The sequence below is a fragment of the Ornithorhynchus anatinus genome, chromosome 6 (genome assembly GCF_004115215.2).
Source record: "Ornithorhynchus anatinus isolate Pmale09 chromosome 6, mOrnAna1.pri.v4, whole genome shotgun sequence".
NCBI classification, from domain to species: Eukaryota; Metazoa; Chordata; class Mammalia; order Monotremata; family Ornithorhynchidae; genus Ornithorhynchus; species Ornithorhynchus anatinus.
The window spans coordinates 19539598-19565389 of record NC_041733.1 but is presented as its reverse complement, the minus strand read 5'-3'; the positions used below and the strand labels follow the sequence as shown (position 1 = coordinate 19565389).

At 52.1% G+C, this 25792-nt stretch overlaps 1 protein-coding gene and 1 long non-coding RNA gene across 2 annotated transcripts in view; both read right to left on the bottom strand.

Moving 5' to 3' along the window:
- Positions 1-31: 31 nt before the first annotated feature.
- On the bottom strand, positions 32-8199 carry LOC120638460. The gene is made up of 3 exons (XR_005660132.1): positions 8014-8199; positions 1168-1251; positions 32-372 (listed from the first exon to the last, which is right to left on the bottom strand). It is a non-coding gene; the product is annotated as an uncharacterized LOC120638460 (long non-coding RNA).
- A 7199-nt stretch (positions 8200-15398) lies between these two features.
- The window catches only part of MECP2 (methyl-CpG binding protein 2), a 62063-nt gene continuing 51669 nt past the window's right edge, over positions 15399-25792 (bottom strand). The window contains exons 3-4 of the mRNA XM_029067964.2: positions 24342-25623; positions 15399-15981 (exon numbers count right to left, since the gene is read on the bottom strand). Coding sequence (XP_028923797.1) covers positions 24423-25623 — 1201 coding nt within the window. The 3' untranslated portion in view covers positions 15399-15981; positions 24342-24422. The remainder of the gene's footprint in view (positions 15982-24341; positions 25624-25792) is intronic.

Genomic DNA, 25792 nt, shown 5'->3' with positions numbered 1-25792 from the left:
GTGCGCCCCATATGGGACCTGATGACTGTGTATCTACCCCAGTGCTGAGTACAGTGCTTGGCACATAATAAGCACTTAAAAACCACAATTATTAAATGCCAATAAAATAAGGCTGACAAATGCAAATCCCCCGGTTGTTACATTCAAGAGTACTAGAACACCTGGTCCTCTTATAACACTGGGGTTGTGTTCCCACGGGGCAGCACACTAAGGAACACACGACTGGGTAGAACTTACCCCTTGTTCAGCACTCCGCACAAGTGCACGGCCGGTTATTCTGACACCGCGTTATGTTCGATCCAGACAGGCAGGCAGTGGGCATTGTCAGGAGAACCTCCTTTGGTATTTTCACCACTACGTAAGCAACGTGGCCTAGTGGAAAGAGCATAGGCCTTAGTTCTGATCCCTGCTCCACCATGTGCTTTCTGTGTGACCTTGGGGAAATCACTTAACTTCTCCAGGCCCCAGTTCCGTCAACTGAACGGAATGGGGTTTCAATACCTGTCCTCCCTCCTTCTTACACCGTGAGCCTCAAGTGGGACAGGGACTGTGTCCAACCGGATGAATCTGTATCTATCCTAGAAACTTAGAACAGTGCTTGATACATAGTAAGTGCTTCACAAATACCGTATTATTATTATTTGTTATAGGCAGGGAAAGTGCCTACCAACTCTGTTGTATCATACTCTCCCAAGCACTTAGTACAGTGCTCTGCACACTGTAAGCGCTCAATAAATACCATTGATTGATTCTCATCACCACATTCTACCCCAGATACTCAGTGAAAGCATGGGAAGTGAGTGTATTAGAAGCACATCCAGGGGATTTATGGAGTTTGGGGGAAGGGCTGAGGTAGCCGCTGGAGGGAAGGTAACTGAGAAGGAGGGAAGGGTTGATCTGGGAAGTCTTGGGTGAGGTGGTTTTTTTGCAGAACTTTGAATGAGGGCATGGAGGGGGACTGTCCAATAGAGAGGGGGACAGCGACTCCAGGATATTATTATTATGGTAGTTTTTAAGTGCTTACTATGTGCAAGGCACTGTACTAGACACTGGGGTGGATACAAGCAAATTGGGTTGGACACAGTCCTAGTCCCACTTGGGGCTCGCAATCTCAATCCCCATTTTAGAGATGAGGTAACTGAGGCACAGAGAAGTGAAGAGACTTACCCAGGGTCACACAGCAGACACGTTGCGGAGCCGGAATTAGAACCCACGATCTTCAGGAGGGGAACTGGCAGTGCAGTGGCTGGGCTGTGACAGAGGGTAGGATGCAGGTAGGTTAGGTGCTGGGGTGAAGAACCTGAGCCCATCCCCATGCAGTCCCATGGACTCTTTTTTATGGCATTTATTAAGCACTTACTATGTGCCAGGCACTGCACGAAGCGCTGGCTGGGGTAGATACAATCGAATCAGGCTGGACCCAATCCATGTACCACATGGGATTCATAGTCTCAACCCCATTTTGCAGATGAGGTAACTGAGGCCCAGAGAAGTTAAGTCACTTGCCCAACGTCTCGGAGCCGACAAGTCGCGGGGCCAGGATTAGAATTCGTGACCCTCTAATTTCCAGGTCCGGGGTCCATCCACCATGCCGTGCTGCTTCCCATGTGCTTCCCTTGTGCTTAAAAGAAGTACAAGCCCAGCTCTTGGGTAACTCGAGTGCTGCTGGCTTGTGTTCAGAACCTGTGCCATGCATCATCTGACTCCCAGACCTGGGCCCTATCCACTAGGCCACGCTGCTTCCTTTAAGGACCACGATGAGGCAGAGCAAGGCAGTTCTGCCTGGTGATGGGTTTTTCGGTGAGAGACTTGGGAGGGTGGAGAGGAGGACAGTCTGCATACAGAGAGGAGGGTTGCCAGGGGATCGGGGAGAGGTGAGGTGGTGTAAAATGAGGAAGAGGAGTCAAGAAGGCAGCAGGCTGGGCTGGGCTCTGATGGTATCTGGAATGTCCACTTCCTCCACTGCTAGAATGACCGGTGACCAGAAAGCCATCTCCAACAGACCCTCAGGTGACTGCTGGGACTCTGGTCAGCCTCCTATTCCTCTTTGTCCCCAGCTGACTGAGGCCATCTTGATAGGGGGCAGTGCCCGACGGAAAGCACGGGAGGAAAGGCGAGCAGGCGCAGGGAGGGCCGGATCCCACATACAGAGATGACTGAACCTGGATCGGAAGCAGAAGCCCTGCGGGAACCTCAGTTTCCTCCTCTGTAAAATGGGATTCAATACGTGTCTTGCCTCCTACTCGCCCCATGTGGGACAGAGACTGTGTCCAACCTATCTTCTATCTACCCCAGTGCTCAGGATAGCGCTTTGGCCCAGAATAGAAGCCAAACAGGTACTACAGGTATTATTATTGGGATTCTCTCACATCACCCCCAGGTTTTAGCCCACAGGCTCCCAGTTGGGCAGCTGCTTCCAAGGGAGGGGAAATGGGCAGTGGGGCCGGACTGGGGTAATTTGCGTAGGATAAACGATACAGGGGAGGGAGGGCAGAGACAGTTGCTGGACGGTGTCATGGGGAATAAGCCAAGGAGCAACATACTCCCTTCCCTCCCCACCGACAGGTTACACCCATGGAAACTCTGACGGGCACCTGTGTAGATTTAGGGGTAAAAAGTCCTCGGGCCGCTGCGTGCCAAGATCCAAGCCCACTCTGCCCCACTGCCTCCTGTGACTCAGCCCTCCTGGTGGTTCTATGTACCAGTCCTCCCTACTCAGATGGAAAAATCCTTGATGGATTATCTCGCTTGTACTCAGATGCTTAGTGCGCTGTTTGGCACCTAGTAAACGCTTAACAAATGCTCACGGTGAGAAAGGGAATCCCGTCACCTCGCCTATCAAGGGGATGTTTTGTGTGCCAGGAGCTGGGAAGATGCCCTCTCCCCCTGCCCCCCTAGCAAGATGAAAAAGGCTCACAAGAGGAGCTCCTGAGCGGTTCGGGGGGGCCCCGGGAACCCCACCGGGGCCTCGGTGGGGTCAGTGTTGAAGCCGCCTTGAAAAAGAGCCCCGGAGAGGGAGCCCCGCCTCCCCTCCAAATTCAGAGCAGGAAGCCAGAGAGACGCTGACGAACAGCAGGGAAAATTGAATCCACAGCGGCAGCGGCAGCAGGCTGTGATGTCCCCATCTGCCGTGTGTCTGTGTTTACAACCAAACACTTCACACATTTAACGGGCTCCTGGATCCCAAACATCTATTTGGAAATGAAACTCCAAACAAACATGCCGCCCGGCGAGGAGTGAGCACAGCTCTCCGGAAAGCCTGGGCCGTGACTCGCACCCGTGTCAGCCCCTTGGGAGCGGCTTCGGGCTCTTGTTAGCTTGTCGGGAGTCTCCCTGGTCCCTCGTCCTTGGCCCCTGGGTCCCTCGGCCCCTCAGTTCCTCCATGTCAGTTCACCTCAATCGTCCTGTTAATTGCTGAAGAAAACTCGAAGCAGCATTAGAGCCCACCAACTTAGTCCAACCTTTCATTCATTCACCTAGCCAGTCATATTTATCGGGCACTTACTTTATGTAGAGCACTGTACTGAGCGCTTGGGAAAGTACAGTACAACAATAAACAGTGTGTGGAATGCCCACAACGAGCTACCTGGTTAATCTGTATCTACCCCAGTGCTTAGAACAGTGCTTGACACATAGTGAGCACCTAAGCAATACCACTACTATTATTATTATTATTTAAAGACCCCGGGCCTGGAGTCAGAGAATGTGGGTTCTGATCCCAGGCTCCTCCACTTGTCTGCTGTGTGATCTTGGGCAAGTCACTTCACTTCTCTGTACCTCAGTTACCTCATCTGTAAGATGGGGATTAAGACTTTGAGCCCCAAGTAGGACATGAACGGTGTCCAATCTGATCTTCTATCCAGCGCTTAGTATGGTGCCAGGCATGCATAGTAAATGCTTAACAAATACCATTAAAAAATAAAACAAGCAAACAAAAAAAATCTGAAGCCAATTCAGGAAAGTATCACACAGAGAGTAGCAGGGAATGAAATGGCAAGAGAGAGGCGCCAAAAGTATCTATTGAGTTTCTCAGAAGGCAGGTGGAGACCCCTTCTTTGGGACCAGAGAAAACTAGAGGTAGAAAGTATCAGGATTCTCCTCAAATAATAACAACAAAATTTGGGGTCTTTGTTAATCATTTTCTATGTGCCAAGCCCTGCTGTAGATACTATGCAATCAGAGCAGAGTTCCTGTCCCATACAGGGTTCAATCTGTTCCTGCTCCTATTACTGATAACAATAACAGTAATAGTATTTGTTAATCATTACCTATATGCCAATCACTGTACATCTTGTATCCTCCCCAGCGCTTAGAACAGTGTTTTGCGCATGGTAAGCGCTTAACAAATGCCATCATTATTAGTATTATTACTAAGCACTGGGGTAGATAACAAGAGAATCAGGTCCAACATGGGGCTCATAGTCTAAGTAGGAGTGACAACGGGCACTGAATCCCCATTTTACAGAAGAGGGAACTGAGGCACAGGTAAGTGAAGTGACTTGCCCAAGATCACACGGCAGGCAAGTGGCGGAGTCAGAATTAGAACCCAGGTCCTCTGACTCCCAGGCCTGTGCTATTTCCACTAGGCCACGCTGCTCTTGACCTGAGGCTTCCCGAAGGTGTCAGAGGTGGAGGAAGGGTGAAGGAGGGCAGTCTTTAGTGGACAGAGTGGGGTGGGAGGGGGTGGCAAGAAGGGGAGGAGAGGAAGGTTCTGCCCTGGGAATCAGTAGACCTGGGTTCACCGACATGCAGCGTGACCTTGTTGCATTCATTTAGCCTCTCCGTGCTTCCCTTTCTCTAGCGGAACATCGAGGATGATACTCTCCAGTCTCTCTGTCCACGTCTGCAGGACAGATGGCCGGTCCCGGGGTCGGCTGGCTTCCTTCTACGTGCAGAGTAGGATTCACAATAGAAGTGAAAGCATTTTCAACCAATCATTCGATTGTATTTATTGAACACTTACTGTGTGCAGAGTAATCAATCGATCCATAGATCTTATTGAACGCCTACTATATATTCAGTGCTCCGGAGAGGACAACAGCGCCGTGTGCAGAGCTATGTATTTAAGGGCTTGGGAGAGACCCGATTCCTCGTCCCAAGGAGCTTACGGTCTGCAGGAATACCGAAAGGGGTAATGGGAAGCCAAGGTGCCCCGGTTATGGAATTCACAGGAACCGGCAGAGCTAGGCCAGGTGACCGGTCTGGGCTAATGCTCCTGATCCCATCACTATTCCAGCTTGAGAGCCACCGGGCTGGCAAACGGTGGGCAAGGCCGACTGGGCTATCTAAGGGTTAGCGTTGGCGAGAGGTCCTCTCGCTCCCCCTCCTGGCCGTGGACGGCAGTAGCAGCCCCCCGGTGTTGATGGATGGAGCTGGCAGGGGCAGCTGTAGGGTAAACCCAGGGTAACTCCCCTCAATTTTGTGGGGATACTGCACCGAGGCCTAGTGGAAGGAGCATGGAGCTGGGAGTCAGAAGAGGAGGAGGAGGAGGAGGAGGAGGAGGAGGAGGAGGAGGAGGAAGAGGAGAATGTTAAACTTCCCTCCCCACTGTTGCTTCAGCCAGGGGTAGGCCTGAAGCTCTGGACCTGGTTTTTGAGGGAGAAAGAGCCCTGTGATCCGTACCCAAAGAGCAAGTCTGGGGGAAACAGAGGCCCTTGAATTGCTCTGATGGCCAGAGAAGAGGATGGGACCATTTCTGGCCCTTTTAGCACTCAGGAAACAGCCAAAATGCACCCAAATGTGCCCAAAATGTTTGTGACGGAGCAGTCACCCTCCCCCGACCCCGCCACCCTCCACTCAACTCAACCCACGCTCGGCTCAAAGACTAGAGCGGGCGACGGCAGACGGGGCCAGAGATCGGGGGGCAGTTCTCCCGACTCCTGACCTCGGGCTTGGCAGCCGCCCTCTGGCCCTCCCAGAGAGGTGACATCAACGGGGCTGGCCGCGATCCCTGGTCTCGGGCATGTTGGCAAAGATGGCCTTCACTTTAGGAACAGGTACCGACCCAAGGGATGGGGGGCGGGACAAGCCCAGGATGCCGGTTTGACCCTTGGGCTCTGGACCCGGCAAGGGTTAAATGGGTGCATCATGGACAGCAGAGGCAGTTTCAGATCTTTCTTTGGTCCCGAACAGAGACGGTGACTCATGGCGGCGTCACAGCTGGTCTTGGTTCTGGGCAGGAGGGGCGCCGGGGGGGGGGGGGTGAAGTACAGCTGTGGCAGTGGGCAGTGAGACCCTGAGGTATTTCTTTGTTTCTTTTCCCCGAGGATGAAGAAGTGGCAGGGTTCTTTTACATTAAGCGCTTACTATGCGTCAGGCACTGTACTACGCCCTAGGATAGATGCACCCTAATCAGGTTGGACCACATGGGGCTCACACTCTTAATCCCCCATTTTACAGAGGAGGGAACTGAGGCACAGAGAAGTGCAGTGATTTGCCCAAAGTCTCACAGCAGACAAGTGGCAGAGCCGGGATTAGAACCCAGGTCCTACTGACTCAGGCCTGTACTCTATCCACCAGGTCATGCTGCAGACCATTCCTAGGCGGGCCCTGGGAGTAGGGTCATAAGCTATCGGTACCAATTGCCCTCGGGCTGCAAGGAACTCATCTCTTCTTTGTTCTGTAGTTGCCAAGTGTCTACTTCAGTGCTCCGGCACCACGAGGGCACTCAATCAACACCTGCTACCACGACAACATCTACTACTGCTATTACTTGTTCACCACTTCTCCCAAAAGCAACCAAAAGAAAAACGCCCAAACCCAAATGCCCACCCCTGATTTGTGTCTTGGAAACTCACTATCTTCCCCTCTTCAAAGCCCTACCTCCTCCAGGAGACCTTCCCAGACTGAGCTCTGCTCCCCCTCCCCTCCCTACCCTCTGCTCTTCCCCCTTCCCCTCAGCACTGGCTAGTTTGTATATATTATTACCCTATTTATTTTGTTAATGAGGTGTATAGCTCCTTGATTCTATTTATCTTGATGATGCTTTGTTTTGTTTTGGACCGTGAGCCCGTCACAGGGCAGGGATTGTCTCTATCTGTTGCCCAATTGTCCATTCCAAGTGCTTAGTACAGTGCTCTGCACATAATAAGCACTAACTAAATACTATTGAATGAATGAATGAAAGAAACCGGCAAGATGGGCAGAGGAGGTCAAGATGAAGTGAGGTATTTGGGGGTGAAAAATCTCTCCTAGGGAATGGGCACAGAAGGTTTCTCCCCTTTAGCCTCTTAGACTGCAAGCTTGTTGTGGGCAGGGAACGTACCTACCGACTCCGTAGTGTTGATCTCTCCCAAATGCTTAGTACAGTCCTCTGTAACCACTTAATATCATTCATTGATTAGCCCCAGCACTCACTCCCACCTCTGTCCCTATCAATCGACGATGTTTATCAAGTGCTGTGGGCAGAGTACTGTACTAAGCACTTGGGAGAGTACGATATGAGTTCATAGGCATTATCTCTATCCCCACAGGCATTATCTCTGTCCCCAAGGAGCACAGTCCAAGTGGCACATCCCAACCGCCAGGGTCCTAAGAAGAGCTGTGTGTAAGGAGGGGCGCAGGGCTGCTGCTGCCAAGAAGGGGACAGAGCCCTGAGTCAGAGGAAGAGCAATCAATCGATCAATTGTATTTTTGGAGTGCTTACTGTGTGCAGAGCATTGTACTAAGTGCAGTATAGCAGAGCTGCTAGACATGTTCCCTACCAGGAGCTTACAGTTTAGAGGGATGAGACTGACATTAATATGAATAAATTACAAATATGTATCTAAGTGCCGTGGAGTGGGGGGGGGGGTAAATAAAGGGGGCAAATCCAAGTGCGAGAGCGATGCAGAAGGGAGTGGGAAAATAGGAAGTGAGGGCTTAGTCAGGGAAGGCCTCTCGGGAGGAGATAGGGCTTTTAATAAGGCTTTGAAAGTGGGGAGAGTGATCGTCTATGAAGAGGGAGGGTGTTTCGGGTCAGAGGCAGGATGTAGGCGAGGTCAAGGACCAAACCCTCCCCCTCCCCCCTCTCACCTGGACTGAGCCGAGTGTGACCCCGCTGGTCTGCCTTAGGCCTTTTCACTGCTGCCAGCCTGCCAGCAAGTGGGAAGGGATCCCTCGTCGGTGTGATCCGGCCGCTCCCGGAAATCTGTTCTGGTCACCTGGGGCGGGGCGGCAAAGTGTGAATGAAGGACAAGCGGGGGACAACGCTTGTTGTCGGTCAGTCGAAGAACCGGGAGTCCTGCCAAGTCATCTCTTCTGCCGTTTCCGTGGAGAACTGACTCGGGTCACAAAGGATCACCCTCTAGACTGTAGGCTCCTTGTTCATCTCTTCTGCTGTTTCCAAAGAGAACTGACTTGGGTCACAGAGGATCGCCCTTTAGATTGTAGACTCTTTGTGGGCAGGGAATGTGTCTACCAGCTCTCCCAAGCACTTAGTACCGTGCTCTGCACACATTAAGCACTCAGTAAATGCCAGAGATTGATCGCCACCTGCCCCTCCGGCTTGGCCCGACTGGGGACCAGAAGGCACCTGGTCTTACTTTTTTCTCTTTGCTCTGGGGAAATGTTCACACCCCGCTGACTGCTGGGAGATTTTCCCTCCAGTCAAGCCATTTTTCAAGCCAGCCAAAGAGAGCAGCCCAACTCCCCCAATTCCCTCTCCCCCTTCCCTTTCCATAGTCCTGCTGCCCATTCTGGGGCCCTGAATGCAAAGAGCCTTTTCCGCTGCAGCTCCTTCTAAGGGAAACAGTAACAAATAATTCATTTCTCCTTAAGCTCCTGAAATGTCACCTTCGCTACTTATTCTCCCTTCCTCCCTCTTGCATCACCTTTGCATTTGGTTGTGTACCCCCAAGCACATTTTGATACCCCAACCCTACAGCACTTACGTATGTATTCTTATACTCTGTTCCTTCCCCGATCTGTAATTTATTTTAAAACATCTCCCCTCTAGATTGTAAGCCCTAAGCAAATGGGAGAGTGCAGTATAACAGAATTGTTAGACATGTTCCTTGACCACCAGGAGCTTAGAGTTTAGAGGGATGAGATGGACATCAATACGAATAAATTACGGATATATATGTAACTGCTGTTGATTGAGAGGGGGTGAGTAAAGGGGACAAATCCAGCTGCGAGAGCGACACAGAATGAAGTGGGAGAAGAGGGTTTAGGGCAGGGATCATGTCTATCACCTCTAACTGTACTCTCCCCAAGTGCTTTGCACAGTGCTCTGCATACAGTAAGCACCCAATAAATATCCAGCTATGTGACTCGGTGGATTTCGGGGGATAAGTTTTTGATCACAACAAATGCAACCTTTCCTACCGGCCCTGCCCCATTCACACCACCCATTTCTTCTCCTGAAAGTCCATAACTGAAAAGCAGTGTGGCTTAGTGGACAGAGCACGCACCTGAGAGTCAGAGGACCTGGGGTCTAATCCCAGCTCCACACTTGCCTGCTGTATGACCTTTGGTGAGCCACTTACCTTCCCTATGCCTCAATTTCCTTATCTGTAAAAGGGGGATTAAATAGAGGCCTTCCCTCCCCTTTGACTGCAAGCCCCCAGTGGGACGGGAATTATCTTGAATCTACTCCAGTGCTGAGTACAGTGCTTGGCACATATTAAGCCCTTACCAAATGCCACAATTATTATTTTTAGACCGAGTGTGCACCAGTCTAGAAGAATGAGCACCTTCCTGACATCTGCTCCAGCACAGACCCACGCGATTTAGAGTGGTCCACTTGAGAAGCCGAGAAGCAGCCTGGCCTAGTGGAAAGAGCCCGGGCCTAGGAGTCAGAAGACCTGGGTGCTAATCCCTGCTCCCCCACTTACTGGTATGTGACCTTGGGGAAGTCACGTCACTTCTCTGTGCCTCAGGTCCCCCATCTGCAAAATGTGGATTCAATACCTGTTCTCCCTCCTTAGACTGGGAGCTCCATGTGGGACCTGATGATTTTCTATCCGTCCTAGGGCTAAGTTCAGTTCTCAGCACAGAGTAAGAGCTTAACAAATACTACAATCATTGTTAGTAAATTAGACTGGAGAGTCTCCCGAGGATGGATTGAAAGCATTTCGAAGAGGAATCAAAAGTCAGACACCACCTTGTCACACAATATCGGAGCGGTGGGTAAATGGATTCTGAGTGTTTGCTTACTTGAGAATGACAGGAAAGGAGGGGAGACATGGGACAGTTAAGAGGAAAGAGTAACAGCTGGTAAGTCCCTCTCCTTCCCCAGGCCTGCCCTCCCCTGTTGGGCCCTTCCAACATCCTTGTTTTTTTGGAGAAAACATTCAGGGGCTGTTGAAACAGTGACCTGCCTCACCCTGGAAAGGGGAGGGCACTTATGGGTTTCAGTGCCCAGGCTTAACACTGAAGTTCCCATCCAAGATGTTAAGTAATAGGAACAGAGGACTGGGAGACAGCAGGACCTGGCACAGTCCCAAGAAGAACATGGAAACAGCAGAAAAGAGATGGGGAGGAAAGAGAGGGAAACGGGAAAGATGGGATTTGGATGGCCCCGGGGTGACCCGAGTTTGAGGGGCAAGAGGAAGGGGGACGACCCTCTCTCATATGGTGGTTGGAGTCACTACAAGTTATTGGCCCATGTGAGTGGTGGCAGCCAAAAAGACATCTTCAAGGAGAGGAAACAAAGTAAAACGAGGATGTGATTTTCATCTGAAGAACCTCGAGTCAGTTGGCAGGATGAACTGGGACATGTGTTGGCCAAATCTCATGACCCCAGATGGGGAGAGTCCCCTTTGAAGCTTGAAGGTGGTTGATCCTCCAGATTTTAAACTCTTTGGGGACAGGGAATGTGTCTACCGACTTTGTTGTATTGTACACTCTTAAGCACTTAGTACAGTGTTCTGCACACAATAAGCGCTCAATAAGCACCACTAAACAAACCAAAGGCCACACTTCTTCACACAGTAGGGTGGGAACACAGGTACCAACTCGGGGCGATGGGGCCTCGAGCTTCCTGAGATGGATTTCTAGTCTTGCTCAAACCGAGTTCCTGACCAGAGTTTCCAGGCAGGGCTGCAAAGACGCAAAATGATGGCCGGCTGGCCTGTTAGCTCTCTGAAGCCCATCGCCTCCCTAAAATCTCTGCACTCAAAATGAAAAGTTACCACTTATGATGGGGGAAGACTGTTACCCACTGTTGCTTATAATTACCGGGCTATCTGCTAAGAACTTACTATGTGCCAAGCACTGTTCTAGGCCCTGGGGTAGATACAAGATCATTAGGTCCCACGTGGGGCTCACAGTCTAAGTAGAAGGGACCACAGGCATGGAATCCCCATTTTGTGGATGAGGGAACCGAGGCACAGAGAAGGGAAAGCCTCACACGGCAGGCAAGTGGCAGAGCCAGGATCGGCACCCCAGAGTCTCGTACAGTGCTCTTTCCGCTAGGCCCTGCTGCTTCTACCTCGGTAAGTTACGCAAGCTGGAAACATCAATAGGCACAGAACAGGTATACATGGAATCATGGATAAGAGGTCCATAACAGGTTGCTAGAGAGGGAACATTAGGGAGAAGAAGGAAAAATGGCACACCCATGTCATGGAGAATAATCATTCCTATGGCCTCTGGGGTGATTGGGTCAGTTCTGGAATGTTTTGGGTTTTTTTTTTAATGTATGTGTAGGGGGTAAGACAGACAAGTTTCAATTTGGGCAGTCTGAGACCAGACACATCCAATATGGACCAGACTTTATCGAGAGAGCCAGAACTGACACCATTCCCCTGGGTTTCTGGGGACTAGAGATGATCCGGGACAGATCTGGTCCCACTTGAACACAGGCAGCTTGACCATAACCGGACGGCCCCTGGACCAAAGCCTCTGTTCCACATGCTACAGTCACCTCTATAGGTCAGAGGACCCCCCACCCCAGGCCCCGCCCCAAGCCCGCACTATGCCCACTCTGATGATGCTAATAACTGTGATATTCATTAAGCACTAACAATGGGTCGAGCACTTGGCAGGCCGTGGAGAGGGATGGACCTTGTTTCCGTTATCCTGTTACGTGCTGGGCAAAAGACAGTCCAGGTCTGGATCGCCAAATTTCTGGGTGATAGTGAGATGACTTTAATTATTCATTACTGGATCCCTTCTTCTGCCCAAAGGAGGTGGTTATCCTGGCACATACCAGATCTCCCTCAGCCTGCTGGGAAGGCCCGAGAATCCGTCCCCAGTTTCTCTGAGAGGATCACATGGTGTGGAGGCAAAACAGTACCAGGGGAGGCAGGTGTGAGGAGATTCCCCTCGGGGAAATTGGGCATTTGCCATCTGGCCCTTTGGAGAGCGAGGTCTGTGAGAGAGAGGGGTCTGGCACAAATCTGACAGGGCTTCCCCCAGTCTCTTCGTTAGGGCACTTCCTGGAAATGAGGAGCAAGTGTGGGCGGGAAGGGGAAAAGAAAGTTGGAGAGGCAGAGGAAAGAGGAGGGGGAGGGAGAATCGGAGGCGATAGGGGAAGCGATGGAGGAGGAGAGGGGGAGAAGGATGGAGAGGAAGAGTGAGGATGAGCGGAAAAGGGCGGGGAGAGGGAGCGGGGGGGGGGGAAGAGAGAGGAGGCAGAGGAGAGGGAGGGGGGCAGGGGGAAGGGGAAGGAAGAGGGGACAGAGAAGAGGGGGTAGGAAACAGAGAAGAGGGGGTAGAAGACAGGGAAGGAGGGTACGGGAAAGAAAGCACCTCCTCTCTCCTCTCCTTTGGATGATCACAAAATCAGCGATCAAAAATCAGCCAGTTTTAGTAAGAGGAAACAGGTCTAGTCCAAAAAAATGGAGTTACTTAATGGGGGTTAAAAAAATCATTTTTGCCTTGTAATGAAAGCCCAGACCTTTAATTACTTTTACATAGAGATTTATAGATAAATTCTAACAGAGCACAGAATACAGTACTTACCAACAAAAGATGCAAACTAGTCACTTAGAAATGCATGCTGAGTACTCTTTGCTTTTACATGTATAAAAAAAACTTACAAAAATAAAATAAAACAGCGTGCTGCCCATCTTTTCCAATAGTAAAAGAATCTTAGAAAAAAAAATCACTAGGTTTTACAACAAAAGACACAAAAAGGACATTTTTATGTAAATTTATAAGGCAAACTTTTTATATAATAAATAGGTTACAGGGATTCTGTGGGGTTTTTTTTTAAACGTATACATGTACATTCAGACGGATTTACTGAAATGATACAAATTTCCTTAATAAATTGCTTTTTTAAATATATCAGTGCTTTCAGTCATTTGGCTGTACACAAAGAACCTTTTTTTGAACATTACAAAAGAGCAATCCATTTTTTGTTTTTAAAACGACCTACTTATTTTCTAAAGTAATTGTCCCAAAACACAAAATCCAAAGAGGAACGCAATGGAGGGCGGCTTTAGAAACCCCTTCAGGAAAGAGTTGTCTGCCCTGTATCCCCCAAATGAGCATTCCAAGCCCCAAATTCTTTCCTATGAGGGCTCCCCCCGCCCCCGCCCCGCAGCGCCACCCTCCTCCTCCTCCTCCTCCTCCTCCTCCACTTCCAATTAGTTTGTCACTGCTAGTATCAGCCTGGAATTGCTGTCTCTGGGGAGGGGGCACCGCCCAGACAGCTCTTATCCTGCCTTGCCCACCCCCAGCAACCCTGACGGACCTCTTGCCCTCTTCTGATTGTATCGTACGTGTTCGAGGGGCTGATCCCACCAGCTCTGAGGGGCTGGGGGCTCCAGCCCTTTAGCAGGGAATGTCCTTGGGAAACAGAACTGAAATGGAAATGGGGAGGGCCGATGGATTGAGCGCTATCCAGTTCAGTGCCTTTCTTTAGTGAGGGAGGAGGGTGGGGGGCTTGACTGGCTGGAGAGGGCAGCTCTGGGGGGCTGTGCACTTCAGCCCCCGGGTGGGATGAGCCTGGTCTCCTCCCATCCCGGCCCCCAACGGGTTGGGGTTTGGATGAAGGGACCAAGACCCGAGCTCCCTCAGGCTTCTTATTGCCATTACAAAGAGGTGGAAGTGAGGACTTCACATTAGTTCTGTTCATTACTGAAAGGAGGACGGGGGGATGGGGGGGGGGAGGCGGGGATGGGGGCATGGGAGGGATGGGTGCGGGGGTGGGGGGGGGGATCCTTGGAGATGGGGATGCCATAGACCTGGCTTGCCTAGAAATAACTGCTCTGGAGGGCAGGGCGTGACTCCCAGCCCTGACCTAATTCATTTCCTTTTCAAAAACATAATTGACCTTTTATAGTAAAAATATATCTATATATCTATCTCTCTATATAAATCCTTTAAATAGTCTTCTCCAAATGGCCTGTGGAGAATCCCTCCGATATTGCTGAGACCCCTCCCCCCTCCCCGCCCCGCCCCCTCCACTCCCCAAACAGTTCCTCCAGATGGCCCAGCCACAGTGAGGCACCGAACCATTCTGTCTTTCGGTTTTCCTTAAAAGAACGAAACAAAAACAAGGAAAAGAACAAAACAAAACAACCAAGAAAAAGCCCAAGAAACTCCCTGGGGACAACTGGTGTGTGAAACTCCCTTCATGGAAGTCTGCTTCTGACCCGGATTTAAGATAACGGAAATGGATCAGCTCTCCAACGGATCCCTGTTTGCTTTCAGATGGATTTTTAATAAAGCCCTTCCTGACTAAGCTTCTCATGTGGTTTCTGGCTGATACAGGCAGGTGCCAACTTCCTGTTCCCTTAGGTGAATCTCATCCCTAGAAGGGAGATTCGTTTCCACCCACCTCTCGTTTCCATTTTTACTATTATTCTTTTTTTTTTATTTGAGTTCATTTTTCAGAAAAGTGTCTAGAAGCATTTGTCTCTGGAACAATTACTTTAAACATGGTTACAATACAGACTTCAGCTCAAACACAGAAGAGAGATTTACTTAGCAACGTTCCTTTTATCCATCAAAAACTACACACAAATATAAATCTCAACACCACAGTTAGAGGACTAGCAGAGAAAATTCCATGTTCGGAATACATAATGAAAAATAAGATGAACTCATGAAGAAAAAAACAAAACCAACCCAAAAAACAACAAAAAACAACGACGACAACAAAAGGCAGGAAGGAAGAAAAAGAGGAGAAAACACATCACGCACTAGAATCTGATACATGGGATAACCCAGCAGAACTGTACAGAGAAAGCACTCAGCATACATTTAATAACAGTCCTTGTATATTTGGTCATATGGTGATCACTACTGATTTTCGAAGCGAAGTAGGATTTTGTAGCGGCTGTTATTGTTGACTGAAGCGGTAAAAGGGGAGGAGGCCTTGATGGCAGGAGAAGGAGCAGGCTTCAAGTTCTGCAACTCTTTTTTTTGTACTCAGCTGTCAATTTTCAAGGGGAACAGATAGCTGTATATATCTCTATATCTAGCTGGAGATACAGATTGATATATATATATATATAATAGTCATATGTATATGTACATATATATATATATATACACATATATATATATGTAGATATAATCTCCCGAACATCAATGGTAAGGATGACCAAAAACATTTTAGATGACGCATACATACACACGCACACATAACACACGCATACGTCTGCACACGTGGACACCCACCCCGTAGTGGTAAACAGCAGCAATGGCGGAGCCCCCTCACCCCCTCACAGACGCCACCGGGCCCCGACTGGAAGCCGGCCTCCCTCCCTGCCCACGTCAGGGAGGATTTGGAAGCGGAACCTGTTAGAACGATGCTGGAAGGCCAGACTCGACCCAATCTCTAATACTGAACGTGCATTGGGAACATCCGGTTGAACGCTCTCCGACTCCCCGGGATTCCAGCTGAAAAGCGGGTCCCTTCCTCCCCAGGTCCCCCAACCCTGAATCTCCTGGGATTCTCCACGCCCACCAAGCCAAGGCAGCCTCCAGACCTGATCGAGATCGAATTCCAATTCGGGCAGACTCAATCCTGGAAGAATCAATGTGGAGTTGATGGAAGAAGCGTTTTTGCCCTGGTGGTTACAGCCCTCTGCTTTGGAAGAACTAATTAAAAAAAAAAAAAAGGAAAAAAAAGGACTGCTACGGCTAAATTCTCTCTGTTAGATATGGCTAATTAGCAATGTTTTTCATCATTAAAGTAATTACTTTCAGGAGCCGGGCTGGGGGTGGGGCGGGGGAGGAAAACACCCCAGATCAGGCTGCAGAGGAGGGAAAGGGGGATATAAGCACATTAAAGTTTCTCTCTCTCCACACCCCCACCCTCTCTTTAAGCTTCTGAGGTGCTCTCCATCAGAAGTTTCGTATTTCCGCCTAAACTGGTCGAGACTTTTGGAACCCGGAAAGGCAGTCCCCGTCTCCTTCCTCCCCTTTTCCCTATCAGATGGAGGCTGGCAGTGCCCGGATCTGAAGCAAAGTGCTGAAACTTTCCAGGGTGACAGTGGCAAGCTGACTGACTCTCCCCCGAGGAAGGCCCTGTGACACCAGCCACGTCAACTGCCCCGAAAACAACTACTTTTTGAGGTTGGGGGGGGGGGAGAAAGCAGACAACCTGATACATCCCCTTTCAGGAAGCCATAAGGAACACGCTGTTCAAACAAGCTGTTGCGCCCTTGGAAGCAACTGGCCTGGGTAGGGGCAGATGCAGGCTACACATCATTCCCAAAGGCCACTGGCCAATGCCCCCACTCCCCTAGTCCACATTCAGGGTCCCGCCGAAGACATCCGCAGGCATCCTTCTCCGTTCGTCTCCTCTCCCTCATCCAAGTGGCTTTGGGCCAGGGATCATCAGGCCAAGCCTGGGGGAGGGGAGCTAGGATACGGAGTGCAAAAACCCGTTGGAGCTTGGAGCCTGGCTTCACTGGGCATCGGGAGCCCTTTAAAAAAGAAACCAGAGACCTAGAGCAAAGACCACGGATCTGCTTGGACAGAAAAGGCGACCAGCAGGCAGGTTTTTAGTATTGTGTTTTTATTTTCCCTTGTCCTAGGCTATGGATACCAGGAGGAATATTGTAAATAAGCGACAGGTAATAATTCCAACAGGCCTTTTTTTTTTTGGTGGTGCCACAAGCAAAGTTTATAATGCAATACACAGATATATAAAAATTAGACTGCTTTTGTGTCTAGTTGGTGCATCAAAGAAAAAACCAAAACCAAACCAAAACTGAAAACCAAAACAAAACCCCAAGGAGTGGGGAGAGAGAGCGGTGAGGAGGAGGGGGAGAGGGAGAGAGAGGAAGAGAAAGAGAGAGAAAGAAATCAAGCCTATGCTTATATTCTACAAGTTATTGGCTATAATTGGTTTCACCAGGAAGGACAGCTTTTTTCACTTGACACACAAACACTGGAGGAGTGGAGACTACCAAACAGATAGAAGTTATACTTCATTAGCCATTCTCTTCGTTCCTTTTGGACACTTCCCAGACAAGTCTGTCTCGCTGTTGAGCAGGGTTTTAACAAAAAGAGAGAAAACATCCACACACACCCACGCCCACACACACCCACACACAAAAAGGGACAGAGAGGTAAGTTGTCGTTTTCCAAATTGGTGTCAAAGTCCCGCTGTAAATCAGTTATTTCTCTCAGGGTTGCCTCTGGCGAACAAGGGCATTCTACAGTCCGGCACCCCTCAATTTGGGGGGAGTGTTTCCTGTCTTTCCCGACCTGTTTGGAGACCACTGGAATGACAGGGGAATGGTGGTCTGCCAAGCCAGCGATTCTCAATCTTGCTGTCCAATCGTTTCCCCCTGTCCCAGCCCGCTGTCCCGCCACCACCTCGCCCCCATCACATCCGTCGTCTGTTCTCGTGACTCTGACTCACTGTAGTGCCCTGCAGTGAGGAGGGCATGGCCAAAATGGTTCACGGACTAGGGGAATTGTAACAAAAGAACGATCTGTGCTCTAAACTAAGGACCACTGGCGGGGACTGCCGGTCACTCTCCACAAATACACAGAGGACTGGGCACCACTCATTCACTCCCCTTTCCCTGTCCCCCTATTCCATTTTCCTCTGCCCAACCTTCTTTATTACTCAGGGCCCGCTGGAGTGTGGAGGCTGAGGCAGTGGCTAGCCAACGGGAAACATCCCTGCCCGCCCCACCCACCCGCTGTCCTTGCCCTTGCTCAGGGGCTGGGCTTCTACTGCCGAACGGCAAGGGAGGAGGAAAAATAACGCTTACCCGGACAAAGCGGCGCAATTGGGAAGATCGGGTCCGAACACTGGGAGGTGCGATCGGAACAGTCCAGGAAAATGTTCGTAAGGTGCTACATCTCAGGCATTATTTAGGCTACCAAAGTAGAAAATGGCTTTAAAATGAAACAATGTTTAAATGACAGTACACTGACCCCCTCCTACGGTCCCAGGGTGGGAAAGCCCCCCGTAGCACGTGTGGCATGTCATACTTCTCGGCAGGGGGAAGGGGTCCAAGGGGTCTGGCATTGTGCTCGAAACCTGCCACTGACTTGGCTGGGGGAGAGAGGGTGGGGCGGGTGTGGAGGACAGGAAGGTAGGGAAGGTTGTCTATTGGGTGGCTCTTTTCCCTGGGCTTTGACCAGGAATTTCAGAACCTAATCTTCAAAAGTTATTTTCAGACCAGTATTCGGTAAGATTCCGTCTAGGTTCGGAAACATTCAGCTTGGATCGGCACGACGTGGTTTCCAGATTTGGTCGCTAGATTCCGGCTCGGTTTTTCTTCCCGATTTATGCTTATCGAGATGTTGAACGGGTCCTTGGGCCAGGAGCGGTCACAGCGTGACCTCGGAGGAGTCAAAATCTCAACCTGCTTGAAACAGCAGGCAATGCCTCTTGTTAAAATGGAATCCTCTCTAAAAAGGACAGCCAATCGCCCACCGCCCCCTTTCTTCCATCAAAAAAAAAAAAAGAAATTTGATGAATTCCTTTAAAGTGCAAAAAGTCCAACGGATGAACAAGGCAAAGGTGTGGGCAGGACACACCCACAGACGAAAGCTCGGACAGTAGATTTGAGGGACGGGGAAGGAGTCAGTGGATCACTCGGGCGAGCGGGGAATTTCACTTTGGACAACTAGGACCGGCTTCTCCTACTCCACCTTTTGTACGGGGTCTGGAAGGTGACTACTTGGGGTAGCGTTGAGAGGAAGCAGAGAGCCGTTTCCCTTGGGGACGTTGGCCAATTTCTCTTCCTAGATGAAGGACATCAGAATTACATCTTGTCAGGGTCTTAATATTAAGGATCCATTCTCAGTACTGAACAGGCTCTGCCCCGAATGGGGAAATAAGTCACTTAACCTAATGAGCTCAGAGAACCAAACTGCACTTGCTGGTGATCCCCACTGGCTAGGTTCATCCACACATCAATTAATGGTACTGATTGAGCGCTTACTGTGTGCAGAGCACCGTACTTGGCGCTTGGGAGAGGACAGTACCGCAGAGCTGGAAAATGTTCCTAAAATACGTCTTTTCATGGATTTACCAGGGACCAGATGAGACCCTGGGAGGATTCCGGGCCACACGGTGACCTCGGGACTCCGGGACGCACGGCTCGAACCCCAGATTCTGAACTGCGGGTCCCCGGATTAAGCACGAGTCACCGGACACCCAATGCAATCCGGTCCCGTACCCAGTCACGACAGACAGCTCGGATCTTCCAACTACACAGCTTTGCCCTCTGCCTCGGGATTTCAATTTGCTTTCACCTTGCCTGTTTCCCAGTTGGGGAAATTGAGTTCGGCTGCCTCATGTGCAAGTGACCAAAGAAAACCACGAAGACCCGCCTCTTAGTCCAATGTTCTCATCACAAGCGAAAGCAGGGGCCCAAACAAACCCGCTAAAAACCGTCAGAGCCCTCGACTCGGATTACGCTGGTAGGATCCGCAGAGAGACCGCCCGATTCTGATTCCAGGCGGAAGCCTCTGGCCTCTAGCCAACTGGGACCCAATCCGGCTTCTCCTTATCGTCCTACAAGAGGCCTCCTGGCTCCAACTCTCTGCTCCTCCAGCAGATGGGACCTTTCCTTTCAACTTGATGTGCAAATCCTGGGGCTCCATTATGGGGTTTCCTCTGTCCACATCTGTCCACCGGAGAGCGGGGTGCGATAACAATCCTTTCAGTGACTTCTCTCTCCCAGCACTCACCACGGAATGGTGACAGGGTGGGTTGATATCCGGGGAAGTGCCATTCTTTCGAGGAGGAGACTTGGGTCTACTCATTCCAGCTGGGTAGCGGCTATTTTACTTGCTGTGACAATTCCCGGCTCGTTTATCCAAGATGGAGATTCCCCGGGCCTTTGGCTTCTCCTCTTCCTCCTGCCTCGTGACGCTCACCTTTTGGTCACTCAATGACACCTCCTCCGGTTGCCTGAGTGCAAAAGACTCTGACCAGTCAAGTTCGCTACTTGAGAGCACCTTTGCTCCAATTTCTGTTGAGGAAGAGATTGAAACCAAGAGCTAGAATGAGGTTGGAAGAATTATGGGCTTTGGTTTTCCTATGCCCAGGACCGTGTTTAAGCCGGGAGTCACCTGCTGTGGCTAATATTCGCCAATGTCCACCCACATGCATGATGACACGAAACGACTGTTTCCACGTTTCACCTACAACTGCCTCGAGTGCCAGCCATCTTCAAATGCCCTTCACCCTCGCTTTGGGGAAAAAACAGGACTCATCGTTCTCGATACCGACCTCACAGAGGTGACGTCGGTGCCTGGGTGCTGTGGTGAGGGGTGTCACAGACCTGAAGAGAAATCGCACAGTGGACTGAATAATATAAATGCAAGAATACTGTACCAACTTTACACCAACAGGGCAGGGAAAAGAATCTCAAGTCTCACGTTATGAGCGGATGACTTAAGACGATATTAGTTGGGGACCGGGTAGGAGTGGAAAGGTTTGCAGAAGATAAAGAAGAGGTTTGGGGAGTGCGGGGGGAAGAGCTCCAGTCAACATGTGCAACTTCTGAAATTTCTAAGCAAAGTGGAAGGAGGTAGGGAGCTGCAGTTCTAACGAGGGGTGGGGGGAAAGAGGGAAGGAAGGAGGGAAGGAGGAAGGGGAGAGGAGAGAGTCTTAGGAGGAATCCAGTCCCAAGAGCTACACACCTACTCTGATTCAAAATGCCCCATATGTGAGGTGTGAATGCATCAGAAATGAAGGACCAGGGCCCCAAACGGGGCCTTCCTTTCAAAGATCTTTTCCTGACGCTGGTCCCAACAATTCAATTCTATATGTCTAAGAATCCTGGAAGTAGAATGAGCAGGGCCCTCCCCGCCCCCCACTGGGACCCCACGACCCTGCTCACCGTCCATTCCCATCCCCAAAACAAAAGAAAACAAATCCCAAATCCCGAAAAGGCTCCTTCCCAAATGACAAAGGGGCTTCAAGGAACAAACTGATTAAAGTGCACGGATGAGAGTCCTCCGGAGGACTTTCTGACCCCCCATTAGCAATCCAACATTCAAAAAGAAACTAAAGGAGCTCTACCAGACAGTCGACAGTGAGTAAACTTGGTGGCCGGAAAGGGAGTGGGGGAAGGGAGGTGCCTTCTCCCCCCAGCGGAGAAAGAGGAGGAAGAGTTACCAAGGAATCACCAAGCCCTCTCCCTCTCCCTCCCTCCCTCCCGGCTGGACGAGGACTCAAAGGAGGGGAGCGGAAGGACCGGAGCGGACCCAACTGCAGGGAGCATCCAAGGGCTGGGACCGGAGACATCTTTTTCTTTCGTAGCATTTGCTTGAACGATACTAGCAGACGGAGGCCGATCTACTAATAAGGCCAGGGGTGGCTGCAAAATGACCTACGGGGCACACTCCCTCGGCTCAAACCCATCTCAAAGAGAGAGAATGCCGGCCTCGCGTGGGAAAGCTACCGGTTTAGAACTGTCAACTATGTTTCCCGGTCGCGAAAGACTGCCGAGGAAGCGCTTTACGGTGTCTGAAATGTTTCAGTCCTTCATGATTATGTCCTTTTAGGGATGCGCGGGGAACGGTGACTGAAATACAGTGGACGGCCGGGAGCCAGATGGCACATATTTGACAGTTCGTCGGAGCAGCTCACGTGCGTGTCTGCGAGGGGGAAGCAGAAGACTGCTGTCTCTTTCTGCTGCTTTGATAAGGTGCTTCTCAGTTTGACAGATTTCGATACAAGAGACATCTCTGTAAACACAGGGAAAGGATATACCAAAATGATGAAGGTCTGCAGTGGGATAAGGACTTCCTGAACTCGGCAAGAGATTCCAAAGACAGGACCCCCGTGAACAGAGCCAGGCCAAACCAGGGACCCGGCCACCAACCACTCATGGTATAAAAAAATCCCACCCCAGGGAGAGAGGGCTCTTAGCCGCTCGCGTCAGAGGTCAGATCGTCTGGAATGTGAGCAATGGACTGAGCGTCTGGGGGCTGGATCCCGGCCGCGGAAAACGGGACGTGTTTGAGCGTCGTCTCTTCAGAGACATTTAAGTGGCAAGATCGGGCCCAAGGCATGACAGCCTGTAAATTTCCAGAGGCCGGACCGAAAAAAATCATCGTAAGGATTCGTTCGTGGACGGGGCAGTGGGGAAGCCCGAATGGCGCTTTGGTGGGTGGAGAGATTTCTTCCCGACCGCATCAGATCGGAGGATATTCCCCAATTTAAACCGGGTTACGGGTGGGAAAGCTAGATGTTTTCTGCTTTGCAAAACTCTTGGCGGTCCCCAGAGTCACTCGCTGGTCAACAAGGATCCTTGTCAAGCCTCTGCTCTACCCGGAAGCCTCCTGGGCATCACCTAACTGCCACCGCCAGGCTAAACCTCACCCTCGGGGCTTTCCCGGGGACGCGGCTGTGTATGGGATTGCCCAAGCAGCTCTAAGACAAAGGACTGGCAGGGTGGCCATCCCTGGAGGTCCGGGAGCTGGGCGACTGCTGCCCGGCAGGAGGTCGACAGGTGACGGCCGCAGTGGCCGCGGGCTGGCATGGGGCGGGGAGGAGGAGGGGCGCCTGCCGCCGCCGGGTCCGGGAAGGGGCCCGTTCCAAAAAGAAAGAAAGGCAGGAAGGAAGGAAGGAGAGAGAAATTAGCCATCAGGAAGTCCTTATCGAACTGCAGCAAACACTTAGAGTTTCGAAGCTTCGTGGGAACCCTGTGTACAAATCCCACTTTAAAACAAGCGCGAGCACGCGCGCGCACACACACACCCACACCCACACACACACACAAGTACAGGTAGTTCCAAACACCGTTGTTCCGGTGGCTTACGCGCCGAAGGCGCGTCGCTCGTTCAAGCCAGTTTCCCGTCGGAGCATCTCTATCGGTTTGTTTCGAAGTGGGAACGTGAAGAACCAATAGTGCAAACGAATCTTCTAACCTGTCCCTAAGCTAGTAGCGTTGGAAAACAACTGGAAGAACTTTTTTTGTTTCTTTTTTTCTCCCTCTGGTTGCCCACCCACCTGCGCCGACGTGCGCACACACACAGACCCACGCAGGCCCACTACACACACGGCTACAACTCAAAAGATTGCTTGAGGTGATCAGGGGACCCCTCCCCTGCGGTGGCGGGGTAGGGGCCAGCCCCCGGCCAGGTCGTCCCACAGCTGGGAGGAGCCGGTCGTCCCGCAGCTTGTCGGGAGGCTGGTCTCTCCCGATCCCTTGGGCCTATTGCACCGTCTACCTCCCCGTCCCGGCGGCCCCCCGGGATCCTCCAGGCCAGCGGTGCCACCTGGCCTCCCCCAACGCCCGCCTCGGCTCACTCGGCGCCGAGCGGGTGACCCCCTCCCGGGCGGGATGCCAAGCGGGAGGAGGGGGAGGGGCGCCGCGGCTTCCCTTCACGCCTCGGTCAAACGCCCCCCGGGGTGGGTTTTCGGTCGAGGTGGGGGAGGGGGGTCGGGCGGGGAGGACGCCGGTAGATACGGCGGCGCCCCCGGCGGGCCCGAGCCCGCTGCGGTCTCGGCGGCTTTTTCCTAAAAGATGCCGATTCCTTCCCCATCTCCTTCCGCCCCCTCCCCGCGGCCCCCTCCCCCCACCTAGACGGAAATCAAACAGAAAAAAGAAAAAGAAAAAAAGAAACACAATAATTTTAAGACCTCGGACTAGGACGTCAATGGCACTGAAAACGTAAGCTCCCGCTACCCTACTCTGTCAAGTCTCTAACGACAACCGGTCCGCAACCCTCTCCCCGGCCGGGTCGGACAGGGAAGGAGGCGGGAGCTGGCGTACCCTAAAAAAAAGCCTGATCAACAGCTCGTCTGGTCAGTAGTATATGCAGCAAGCCTTGTTGAAGGAGCCTATTATAGAAAAGTGCAAAGCTGCTTCTGGCCCTGGTTAGGTCTTCATCCTGACTGTGCTTGTCGGTAAGAAAAAGATCCCAAGTGCTCCAACTACTCCCACCCTGAAGCCACGAAACTCTAAGTTTACTGAAAAAAAAAATATTTTTTTATTTCAGTTCATCGGGAAGCTTTGTCAGAGCCCTACCCATAAGGAGAAGAGACAACAGCTGCCTTTAATTCTTGTCTGTCTGTCGGTCGGTCGGTCGGACATCCGCTCGGTTCCAAGTCAGCTGACCCTCTCCGTCACCGGCGTCCGGGTGTCCACGGGCTCCTCTCTGTTTGGCCTCGGCATGGAGGACGAGACAATGTCTTTCCGCTCTCCCTCCCCTCGGTGTTTGTACTTTTCTGCCGCCGCCGCGGCCGAGGCGGCCGAGGAGGCGGAGGCGGCGGCGGCGGCTTGGGGGGGCTGAGTCTTAGCGGGCTCCTTGGGGCAGCCGTCGCTCTCGGGCGGCCCCCCCCTCGGCATCTTCTCGTCTTTGCAGACTTTGCTGCTTAAGTCCTGAGGCTCGGGGGAGCTTCTGTTGTCCCTGGAGCTCTCCGGCTCAGGGGGCGGCGGCTGGGGGTGGGGCGGCGGCGGGGCGGCCTTGGCCGCCGGCTCGGAGTGGGGCGGCGGGGGCGGAGGGTGGTGGTGGTGGTGGTGGTGGTGATGGTGGTGGTGGTGGTGGGGGGCCGGCACCGGCGGCTGCTCCTTTTTCGGGGGGGACGCGGCGCTGCCCCCGCTGCGGCCCTTGGGGCTGCTCTCCTTGCTTTTCCGACCGGGGCTCTTGCCGGTCTTCTGTCCCTTGCCGCTCTTCTCCCCGCCGGGGGCCGCGAGCAGAGGCTTCACCACTTCCTTCACTTCTATGCTGACCGTCTCCCGGGTCTTCCGCTTTTTGATGGGCAGCACGGTCTCCTGCACCACGGACCGGATGGAAGACTCTTTGATGGCTTTCTTCTTGGCCTCGGCGGCCGCGACGGCCGCCCCCGCGCCCCCCGGCTTGCGGCCCCGCTTCTTGGGGACCGCCTGGGGGTCCGTCTCCTCCTCCTTCCTCTTACGGCCGGGCCGCTTCATCACCATGACCTGCGCCGACGTGGTGGCGCCCCCGCCCTCCGCCCTCCCCCCGGCCGAGGGCTGGAACGGCATCTTGACCAGGAGCTTGCCGGGGCTCTTCTCGACCACCCTCTTGACCTGGACCCCCTCCGAGGCCGCCGCCGCCGTCGCCGCCCGGGGCTTCAGCGTGCCGCTGCCCTTCGGCCGCCCCCGGCCTCGGCCCGTGCCGGGGGCCTTGGGAGCCTTCGGTTTCTTGGGGGGTTTCTGCTCTCGCCGCGAAGGGCTCCCTCTCCCGGTGACCGTGAAGTCAAAGTCGTTCGGGTCCAGGGAGGTGTCCCCTACCTTTTCGAAGTACGCGATCAATTCCACCTTGGAGCGGAAGGCTTTGCCCTGGGGGCTGGGGAGGGAAGACAGACAGACAGAAAGAACCGTGGTTAACGCTGACCCGGGGAAGGGGAAGAGGAAGGGCCGGCCGCGGGACGCCCGGGGGCCGGGGAGAGGGAGAAACTTACTCTCGGATGCGGGAGACCGGCAAGAGCTTAAGCGCGGCGGTCGCTTGGGTCTGG